The sequence below is a fragment of the Falco peregrinus genome, chromosome 4 (assembly GCF_023634155.1).
Source record: "Falco peregrinus isolate bFalPer1 chromosome 4, bFalPer1.pri, whole genome shotgun sequence".
Taxonomy (NCBI): domain Eukaryota; kingdom Metazoa; phylum Chordata; class Aves; order Falconiformes; family Falconidae; genus Falco; species Falco peregrinus.
The window spans coordinates 4,996,081-5,007,293 of NC_073724.1; the positions used below are offsets into that span (position 1 = coordinate 4,996,081).

An 11,213-nucleotide genomic window follows, 5' to 3' on the forward strand; every position below is an offset into this window, starting at 1 on the left:
TCTGCCGCAGTGAGGTCTGTGATTGCTTCTGCTATCTTCTTTTTTTTTTCCTTTTTTTAGTCATCTTTCCTCCTTTTTCTTTTTTCTCCATGATCTGTAAAGTGACCGTCACTGGTTATTCTGCCCCTGACACAACACATACTGCCAAGTTGAGGAGCGACACCAAGGTTCAAGCCTTGAATGTAGTGGAAAAGAGCTGTGGCTTGTAGAGCTTCATTTCCATGGGTGGGTGCTGTGCTGTCAGATTTCCCATTCTTGTGGACACACATAACTTGCTTGTTAGTTCCCAAGATGTCCAGCAGCTCCCTCGGTCACAAGTGGAAGACAACGCCATAGGGGCTGTGCCTCAGTCAGTCCAGTTGAAGTGACAGCTGTAGCTGTTAGCACAGCTTGAGGCCTCTCAGTAGACCTCCAAAGGCTTTTTCCACCAAGAGCATCTGCCTGGACCTTAGGAGGAGCAGAGCCGTTCCTTAAGGATCCGATGGTGGCCGCGGTGCACAGCCCCATCCTGCTGGGAGCCTGCTTTGTGTAAGGCCTCCATCTCTGGGCAGGTTGGGATGAGACTGCATCGGTGATTGAAAACCACCCTTAAACACTTGTGGGCGGTTTGCTTTCTGTTCTCCTTCGCATCCGCCGCCGGGCTTGCCAGGGGTGAGGGGCAGCACCCCTGGCCGGGGCCCAGCGCCCGGGGGCAGGCAGGGCCAGTGGCAACGCTTTGCTGGCCTGAGGGCTGCGGAGTCGTATCTGCCTGACGGCTTCCCAGCCTGATGGGAGGGAAGGATGGTAACTACACATTCTTCGTATACATCGTGTACACGTTTAAGCTCACTTTCCCCCACCCGGAGGTGGGCTGGGCTGTAGCTGTCGGGTTCTCCCCGTCTGGCTGCACCCCGGGGCCATGGCACCCAACCTGAGGGGAGGCTTCCCTCGGGGCCGGGGGTGAGCTCCATCACGGTCGGGGGGAGCCCTCCTTCAGGGCTGGAGCGAGGCTTCCCCTCACGCCCGGGAGAGAGTTCCCCCTCGCTGCCAGGGGAGCGCTTTCCCTCAGGGCCGTGGGGAGGTTTCCCCTCACGGCCAGGGGAACGTCTCCTTCACGGCTGGAGCGAGGCTTCCCCTCGGCCAGGGGAACATTTCCCCTCAGGGCCGGGGCAAGAGCTCCCCTCAGGGCCGGGGGGAACCAGCCCGGCCCCGCCGCCCTTCACTCCAGTTCCGGCCGGAACCTCCGCGCCAGCCTCTCTTGCCACCCGGCGCCCGCCGACCGCGGCGCCGCGGACCGCGTAGGGCGCCGTACCGGAACCCGCCGTTGCTACGCGCTTCGGCTGGAGAAGCGGCGGCGGCGGCTTCGGTTCCGCCGGGCCGGGGCCGGCCATGGCGTCGCTGGGGCTGAGCGAGAAGGAGCAAGCCGGCTGCCGTGAGCTGCTGGAGTTTCTGGAGACGGCGGAGCTGATCGCGCTGACGGACACCGTCACCAACCGCCTGGTGCACCCGGAGAGCCGCCAAGGTGCGCCCGGGCCGGGAACGCGGGCTCCTGCGGCGGGCCCGGCCGCCTCCCGGCCTGGGGGAGCTGGGCTGCCCGCGGGTCTCCCGGCCCTCTCGCCCTGCCCCGCCGAGGCTGCCCGTTGCGGGGTGGTGGCCCCCGGTGGGCCTGCCCGCCCCGAGCGGCGCCCGGCTTTGCCCGCGGAGAGCTTGCGGTTTGTGTTGGCCGAGGAGCTTGCGGCTGCGAGCGGCTCGTAGCGCGTTTGTAGGCCTCCAGGATTTGTTTTTCTCTTTTAGACCCCCCTACCACCACCCCACGGTGAGCTTCCAGCGCTGCTGTGCCGCTGCTCTTTGCCCTGCCGGTATTGAGAAACGTATTGGAAACTCAAGTGTCTCTTGCCATTTGCGCTAATAACATTTGCTTTCACGTTTTGAAAGAAACAAGTCTAACATTGAACGTATTTCTTTGTAGAACAGAGCACTTTCAGGTGTGACCACCCCCTGAGATTTTGTAGATGTTGAGATTTGTTTCAGAAAGATGTTGTGTGAGTTACTTGAGGCTACTCGGTGTATTGTCCTGAAATATAGTCGTCCAAAAGCCTTGGATAAGTTTCATGTGATATAACTCAGATCCATAAGATTTGTCAAACACATCTCTTAAAAAGGGCTTATGCCTGTATTTTTCTTCTTTTTTTGACCTATTTTTGGCAGTGATTGTAACTTAAATTGAAAGGTGTTATTTTATTTTTTTTTTTACTTCAGCTTTTAGTGTCTTGTTTAAATGTACAGGTTTTATCGGTAACATGTTAAGTACCTAGCCTCAGCTCAGGTGAAAACTGGCTACCACAAGTACCTTAAAAATGAATTCAATTTTGTCATGTTTTCTAATTTTGTCACAGAGCCTTATAGCTGAATTTTTTTGGAACGTTACATTTCAATGTACTGTTGCTGTGCTACAACACATGGTGTTTTCTTATGAGCCTGGGACTGGTAATTATGTTACTGTGGAAATAAAACAGGTGTAACTCCATTTCTGTCGGTGTTTGGGAAGCTAGATGGAACCTCACTTGCACAAGCTACTGCATATGGTCTGCAGAACAGCAAGCTTCTGGTGCTAGAATTCTCGTTCAACATACGAGGAATCAGAGATTACCTCAGTTACCTCCCTGCTGTATTTCTGTCAGTTTTCTGTTCACAGGAAACATTTGAAAACTTACATATTATTCAAAATAACAGTGTGTTCTCTGACCAAACCATGTGGACTACCCATTTGATCTAGACATTAAGGTTCACATTCCATATTCAGAAGAACCATAAAAGATGTGTCTGGTTCTTCTTCCTCTGTGTAATCTTGCTTCCAAGAAGACAGGTGGATAGCTTCTTTTGGAATATCCCAGAGCATTTCAAATGGGGAATTAAACCAAGCTCAGCTTTTGCTAAGTGAAGGTGCTGTATGGTGACACGAAGCAGGAAGCCCTAGATGATTTCCTGTTAAATGAACTTATTTTGGAGTTAAGGCTGGCTGTATCTCAGGAAGTATAGCTGAAATGCATTATGTGCAAGAATCTTTATACTTCTTGAAGCATTTGAAGTTTCTAAACAGCTTGAAAGTACTTGAAGAATATTAGTAATTTTATTTGAAAGAAAAAAAAGTTGCATCATTTTCATCAAGTTCAAAAAATACATAGTAAGTTCCAAGTAGTCATCTGTACTGGAAGTAGGTATTACAAGATAGTAAACTCTTCAGCAAAAACAGCATAGTCTTTTAAACATGTTCCCAAGTCTTTGGGTATCTTCTGTGTTTAATATGATTAAGTCAGATTTCAATTTACAAACGAACTTTTAAGTGTTTGCATTTCTTTTAAGCTTGTCTTGTACTGTGTTTGGAGGTGCTGGTCAGGAGTTTAAGAAATGGCATAGGTTTGGGTTTTGATCACGAGGGAAGCAACTGCTAACTTAAATTTTTCTTTACTTGCAGAAGCCATTCATGCCGTCTTGGTTTATAGCCAAAGTGTAGAAGAACTTTTGAAACGTAGAAAAGTTTACCGAGAAATAATTTTTAAGTATTTGGCAGCACAAGGAATTCCAGTGTCTCCTTCCTCTGACAAACACGTACTTATTGATCGTGTAAAGCAGTACTGGAGCGGGCAGCTCACAACATGTGCCTCAGAGTCAAGGGAGAGAAAACCACACGCAGAGGTGAGTGCTGCTTTCTGAAAGACTTGAGGATGTTTAGCGTTTCTTTTGCAGGATAACCAGTGTTAACATTCTAATGTACATCCAAAATGTGGCTCTTCACCTGTATTTAGGGACGTTCTGAATCTCTTTAACTCGGTTTGTATTGTTTTGGGGTTTTGGGTTTTTTTTTGTTTGTTTAATTAATCATTTAAAGGTGTCCGTGCCAACGTATCACCTGCAGAGCATGGTCTTCTGTTCTGTTTCGCAAAGTATGTTAGTGCATTTGAACTCTAATGTATGGGGTCTTCGTGCTTTTAATTTTTAAGTTGTACTTTAAGCTAAAGTAGAGGGTATTCACAAATAATTCTGTGGATTCAAGGACAACTAAAACTAGTATTAATGGTACAGAAACCCTGCATCACCCCTTGTCATTTTTTTTAATGTGGTGAATCTTCTTAAACTTTTGGTGTAGAATTCCAGTCATCCTGCAGCCACACCAGGCACTAGCAATAGCACGGGTAGGGCACATCCCAGAGCAGAGCAAAGAGACGCTGTTGATAGTAGCTCGTAGGCCAGAAACATCTTTTGGGCTCTGGTCTAAAATGTTGTGGGGGAGGGAGGGAATGGAGAGAAAACTGCCTTTTTGTAAGTGGCCTTGATCTACTGCTAGACATCTACTTCTAGAGAGTAGCGTACTCTCTGTAAGCTGTTTTCCTTATTACCTCTTGCAGTTAGAGTGCAGAATGGATTTTAGCATATTTTTATATCATTGAAATGTAAAGTGTGTAGCAGTGCCAGGTCCATGTATTCTTTTCCCCCCCCTTGATAATAGTAACACATAATACAGTGTAACTTAATGTGTTGAGGCAATTACAGGTGTTTGAAGTTCAGAATTTTGACATTTAGCAAATCCTCGCGGTGTAATGAACTTTCAGTGGTTTATTTGTCTTGGATCTTTTACCGTGTCAGTAGCCACCTTGCTCTTTCAAGTGCTGTACTTCAGAGACCTAACGGGCAACAGCCCCACCAGCTGGGCTGTTAGAGCTCTGTAGCTGCTGATAACCTGTTGCACTGAGCTCGCTCTCACGGGGATTTCTGCATGAGAACGATGATTTAGCTGAGAATTGTTTTCAATACAGTTTTTTTGCGTGTGTACATTGGGGGGAAAAAAGAATTTTGCTCTTGCAAGAAGTCTTCCGAAGTATTACCCCATAGTGAAGTGTTACGACTGAAGGTAAATTAAATTCTCCAAAGTACTTAAAGCACGTTCACAAAGAATGACAAATTCAGCTAGTTTATTTATCATACACGTTTTTCTTTGCCTTTATTTTTTTCTTAATTCTTGTGGCCCTCACCATTTTGACGAAACAGGTAACATGAACCTACGTAACAGAATTAGAAATTAATTACGGTTTATTATGAAACAAATGCAACATTTCTATATAGAAATCTCAAAACTTTTAATAATTAATTACTTAATACCTACTTAAAACATACTTAAGTTAATACTTACTAGACTTTGGTGTTAGCAAACTTGACATTTGGTTTACTTCTCAAAGTCTTGCTGTCAAGTTGCAAATTTTGAGAAGCCCTGCAAAGTAACTGTACGTTTAGTTCTCGTTCAAAAAATGTGGCGCCTTACAGTTGGTGGTCATGTATCTTTACATTGGAAAGTTTGGGTGATTTTTCTTAAGTAAAAAAATCTTACCTATTGCAAGAGAAAGCAGATGATAAACAAACTCCGTATGTGCCAATTAAATAGGCTCACAGGACTGTTACCTGAGCATCTGATTGTTGCCTTTTACAGTGACACTTCCTTTATTAAGTAGTGCCCTCTAAACCAATTGTGTTTTTTATAATCCACTTTAAAACCTGTCTTAAATATCTAATTGCTATGCAACTTGTTTCCTAAATGCTTGTGCTTAAACTTTGCTGTTCTTCTACACATAGTTGTAGACAGACCAAGAATTCCAGCTGCAAGGAACAGATTTCTTAGTTTGACTCATAATAGTGTCTAAAAAAATCTTACTGCTTGCTTTGTTGCAGTACATATTTATCAATACAACAGTTGGGAGTGGTTTGTCACCCTCTGCTGATGCGGTTTTAATAACATGACCCTTGGTTCCTCACTGGTAGTTGCTTTTGCCACTTAACTGTGAATTGGGCTTCAAAACTTCATACCCACCACTCTGTTGTCAGTCTCAGCAATCCATCATTAAACTTAAATATTATTTTGAAGTGTTTCTTATCCCCCTACATTTTAGATGTGTTTTAGGAGCATGTGTGTGTCATTTTCTGTAAAACAAGGAAAAAAAGGGCACAAGTGGCTTGTCCATAACCTATGGGGAACTAGTGGAAAATGTGTTTTGGATAGTTTCATGCTTTCTTTCACTGGCCCGTTCTTCTCTAAGGCTTCTAAGGAATCTTTGAGACTTTTCAAAATATTCTTTGAAGGTTTGGCTGTCTGCTAGCAATGTTTATTTACTGTGTCTCGCTACTTAAAAATAATTTCTCAGCAAATTCAGTGTTGAACAAAAGACTTTGTGACAGTCTGAAGGAAGGATTTTATGACAGGCTGAATGGACTTGTCTTTATTTCCAGGCTAAGCCTATGTTGCTATGTGAAAAGCCCTGCAGCCCTCGAATCCCAGTGTTGCATTATCTCAGTTTAACTGATCAGTTGCACAATTAGAGAAGTAGCTCTTCTCTAACATGGGATTAGCTTTTCAGGTTGGGTCTGTATCCTTTTTGTTTTTCTGTAACCTTCCGGAAATGTAAAGGGGAGTAAAAAGTTACTAGCCCAGGTGCTTTTTACTCAGCAGAAGTTTTGTGTCTCAGAGAATCCTGGTCTCAGGGAAGTTGTTCAAAAATCTTTTCCCTGCCCTTTCTAAGTAGAAACAGGATTTTCCTCTTTGTTTATAAGCTGTAGACAGAGACAAAACTGAAGGACTATTCTAACTGTATTTCAAAGAACCTATCCTGATTCTCTAGGTAAGATAATTATGATCTTAAAAATAAATGAGATTTTACTTTGTTGTTTTTCTTGAGGCACACTGACTTCAGAGCACTTGAAGAAGGCTTAAAATGCTTGAAATAAGTATTTACATGATTTGGTGGTGTTTTAAGTGGTAGTCTGGTATGTTCAGGCTAAATAGTTATAAGAAAAAAATGTGCTTGATTGCAGAGTCACGGAGAGAGACAAAAGTTACCAGACGATGACATTCATGATCTAGGAGAAGAATTCTGTCAATGGTTCTTTGAAATCCTGAATTCTCAACATCCCTTGGGAGTAAAATCTGAAGGAAGATGGGGACCACAGCATTTTTGGGAGGATGCCAAAATGAAGTTCTGTTACAACACATTAGAAAAAAACAGGGAAGAATATGTTGGTGCGGAAATGGTGAGCCTTCGTCTGCTCTCCTTGGTTAAAGAAGAATGTCTTCTATTCAACCCTAATTTGCACGGCAATGGACTGAAATGTGCCATGTCTCGGCATGGGTTAGTGCTGGTAGCGGTGGCTGGCACGGTTCATAGAGACAACGTTTGTTTGGGCATCTTTGAACAAATTTTCGGACTGATTAGCTGTCCCATTGTGGAGAATACTTGGAAAATAAAAGTTGTGAATCTTAAAATAGTTGGACAGAACGCTCTGGAGCCTGGGATGCAAACTGAAAAACCTTCCATAAAATTTGAGGCAAACCAACTGCAAGAGTTGTATGACGGGAAAGAACTGACTGTGTTTGAACCTTAGAAATTCTCAGCAATTTTTTCATAACTGAGTGACTGGCTGAGGGAGGGATGGTTGCAGCCATGTGATGATGTCTCTTTTTTTTTGAGTCAGATTTGCTGGATGACAACTGAGATACAGAGTCTAAAGTGACTGGTGGTGCATACAGCATCAGGTGATAGTTTTTTGGGCACACAGGTGATTTTGAGCACTTTTCCAAGAGCTAAGAAGTATTTCAGAGTATTACTTCAGATTTTGTACTGTTAGGAGTAGAGTTACTTCAATTGTTCTTGGTTACAAAACATGGTTACGGTTAAATATGGGTTGGCAGCAGTATGTAATGAACTAGAAGACTTGGGATTCAGAATGTGTAAGTTGCTTCTCTTCAGGTCAACCAGTTTAAACTCTTATCTGAGTTGTGACAGGAAGTCATTGCATCTGGCTTTTGGAAATTGGGAGTGCTGAGCGTCCAAACGGGCATCTATGTCCCCAGAAAGCCATCTGCTGCTTTAGGTGTTTTTGGAGAGAACAGACAAAATAATGTGAATGGAGACTGCTGCCATGGGTGTTCTAAATGTGGTTCCATCACCGAACAGTAGAAACAGATCAATGGGACAATGCAGGGAACTTAACGTTGTTCATGTTTTGGGGTTTTTTTCCTCCTTTTGGTCAATAGTTTCCTTTCCTTTTACCTTATGGCTCAAAATTCGTAATGAATACAGAGAAACTCGCTGTTCTATGTCCTGAGCAGACAAATTAAAGGTGGTTGCCCAGGCATCCATTTCTAGCACTGGCTCTCTGTGAGCAAGTAGTTGATTTCATGACTTGCAGCAGCAGTGTACGAACCAAATGCTTTGATAATTATTTTGTATATGCTTACAACTTGTAAGTACTGTATTACAGTAGGTACTGTCTTACAGTAGTGGGTTTTGTATGTTTTCTAAAAATAAGAATTTTACCTCTCTGAGCTGCTTTATTACACTGACTAGAAGTCAGTTTGTTAACACTGGGCAGGAGCAACCACAGGTGATATTTAATAAGTAATGTGATTACTAATTAGTAACTGAAATTATTGCCCTTGTAGAACTTGCATTCTTTTTACTTTTTTAAATTTAATTTATAAAGGAGTAGAGGTGAAACGAGATGAAAACTTTTTCTGCAGCTTGCTTGGATTGTTTGTGAGTTTTGTTTTAATTTTGTGGCTTCACCAATACAATCTGTGAAAATGGAAACATTCCCTGCAACATATCAAAACCAAAAGAACTGTTCCCATGTTTGCCAAAGATGACAAATGGTAAAAGTATGGGTGGGTGAGGGGAAACAAAAAGATTCGGGTATGGACAGAACTGATTTTTATTAAGAGTCTGAATTTTGAGTTCTCTTCAAAAGTTGTTGGAATAATTTATTTTCTAAGCAAAAGTTCAAATACTGTGTTGGAATGTTCTTTCCCAATAAACAGTTGAGTTGTTCCTTCTTCAGCTGCTGGTGTGTAATGAACAAAAATGAACAAAAATGAACCTGAATTTAAAAATTAGAAGAAGTAGTTTCCCCATGCCGCTGAGAATTGCATTGCTTTTCAGGTGAGGACAAAAGCCGACCTAACGGCCTTAAATGGGTGCCTTTTCAACATTCAGAGGGGCAGTCTGTAAGTCAACTAAATATTTTGTCCTGTGCAGAACTGTACTTTGTAACTAGCAGTGTAGCCGTTACTTCAGTCACTGTGTTAAATATGAACCTGGCTGAGGGTGTAGTTTTCATTACTGCTTTAAGGTGATGCGCTGTGGGTGGTCCCCTTCCTCAGCTCGGGTGGTGTCCCTGCCGTGTCTGCGTCCGCATTGGTGCTTGTGCTGACTCTTAGCTAGCGGGAGCGCAGGCTGATCCCAGTGAAAACTCACTCATTCTCCAGACCCTTCAGGCTGATCAGCTCTGTAAGAAGGCTGGACGCACAAATGCTTGAGGACGCATCAGCTTGAGGAGCAGAAGTGAGACTTTGCTTTTTTTGGTGATAACCTGAATTTCTGTGGGATTAAGAAAGTGATCAAGTAGCAGTCTTTGTTAATTCTAACATTCTAAATGTTTATGCTTGATAACCTCAAAATACTGAATAAAATGAGCGTTGTTGTAAATCTGCTTTTTACTAAGGCTGGTACCTAATGAAGTTGTCCTTACTCCTTCAGTTCTCCTGCACAAAGTATGCAAGAAAATGTTTAATTGTCATAGCCTCCTGACCTCCGTGTAAATCGCTAATCTGTTGCAGAGTGGAGTAGGTGCTGTATGATTTACTAATGACCTGTTGATGCAGTTGCTGCTCTTACATTGTCCATCAGGCTGTTAGGAATCTGCGTACATTAGCCTGTGCTCTAGCTGCTGAATGATTACTGATTTTTGCAGCAACTGATTTTGACACATGCTTAGGAGTTACTTCAAGTTGCAGTTACCAAGTCGCAGCTGCTGTCAGCAGTTGATGGCTGCTGGGGAGCAGCAGTGATCGCAGGCTGCTGCTGCAAAGTGCAGGAGTGGTACAGTATCTGCTCCTCGCTGAGTATCTGCCTGCTTCTCACTCAGTATCTTCTCACTGTCTCACCACCCGAATATTTGGTAGGCACTGATAGGCAGCTGATGTTGGGTAACGAGGGTTTTGGGGTTAATAACTGCTATGGCTTTTCACCCTGTGGTACACCACGTTCCTGTTTTTCTCCCAGGCCTGCATGCCTGCTTTCAAAGCATGCTCATGCCTTCTAAATGCGTTTGATTTCCACTTGAAAGAAAAGGATTCCCATTTTATACTGGTTCTTCAGGCTCTTCATCTCGCAAGGAGGCCGAGCTGGGTTTGGAAAGCTGCTGCCCAGCCGGCACAGGCTGACCCGTTCGCCGTCAGGTTGTGGTAGAGGCAGAGGAGCGGCGGTGCCTCTGCTCCTTGACGTTTCATCTGTGTAGAAGTGTGTCCGTTTCGTGCCCCGTGAGAGTTGTGAGGTTGTAGCTGCGGTACCAAACCACAGGATATCACAGATGTTTTTCTGCTGTTCTGATTATTGTTTATAATAAGTATCCTTACGGGGAGTTCAGAGTTCAATTTTCAAACCACTGTCGTGCACAATTATTTATTTTTTTTAAGAGTAAAAAACGACTAATGGCAGGGTAAGTTTTAGAAGGTATTTTTAGCTTAACCTTGGCTTTGAGGAAAAAGTTAGGACTTTTTAAAATGGAGTACAGCCAAAAAACTTGAAATGTTTATGGAAGTGGTTTCATCACTGCCTCTAGATGCTGCTGTTGGGAGCTGAAGTAACTTCTAGCTGGGTTACCTTTGGAAGCAATGTCCTTTTAGTTGCATTTAGGACGTTAAAATAAAACAAAACAACAAACTTTAAAACTGTTTTCATCAATTTTCCTCTATCACTATTCAATCAAGGCTCAAGACAGATATTTTCGCTAACAATTTCTTACATATATCACTACTACTTAAGCTGAAATGTTAGATGTATATTTTCTACGTTATTTCTGGAAAGTAATTGAATCGTAAGCAAAATACTGACTTGCAACAAAGCAGACAGGACTTTCTGAATTGTATAAATGTTGAACAGTGGAAATAGTGACCGTCTGTTCTAATCAGCCACACCAGATGGATTTAATTTTTTTGACTCTGAAGTAGGAAGCTTGATGTCTTAAAGCAGCGTGTGAGCAGAACCTCCGTGGTCCGCCAGGCCAGCTACCTCCCCGCAGGCTGTGCTGGGGCTTCGGCTGCGCTTGCTCTGCTTATGCAGAAAAGTGATCACAAGGACACCTGACACAGAGCACTAAACGAGTTCTGACTTGTGTCTGGGGTCTGAATATCC

General features: G+C 43.4%; 1 protein-coding gene across 1 annotated transcript; it reads left to right on the forward strand.

Annotated features, from left to right (window-relative positions):
• Nucleotides 1-1,255: 1,255 nt before the first annotated feature.
• C4H3orf38 (chromosome 4 C3orf38 homolog) lies at nt 1,256-9,506 on the forward strand. Its single transcript, XM_055801679.1, has 3 exons — nt 1,256-1,501; nt 3,455-3,675; nt 6,838-9,506. Exons 1-3 carry the CDS (start codon nt 1,369-1,371, stop codon nt 7,402-7,404), a joined length of 921 nt encoding a protein of 306 aa, XP_055657654.1. The 5' UTR covers nt 1,256-1,368; the 3' UTR covers nt 7,405-9,506.
• Nucleotides 9,507-11,213: the final 1,707 nt, after the last annotated feature.

What these genes read in the sequence shown, in the direction of transcription:
- C4H3orf38 (XM_055801679.1), top strand. Translation starts at nt 1,369, where the DNA reads ATGGCGTCGCTGGGGCTGAGCGAGAAGGAGCAAGCCGGCTGCCGTGAG. An exon ending in GCACCCGGAGAGCCGCCAAG is followed by an intron (nt 1,502 to 3,454) that starts GTGCGCCCGGGC and finishes CTTTACTTGCAG; the next exon opens with AAGCCATTCATGCCGTCTTG. An exon ending in AGAGAAAACCACACGCAGAG is followed by an intron (nt 3,676 to 6,837) that starts GTGAGTGCTGCT and finishes GCTTGATTGCAG; the next exon opens with AGTCACGGAGAGAGACAAAA.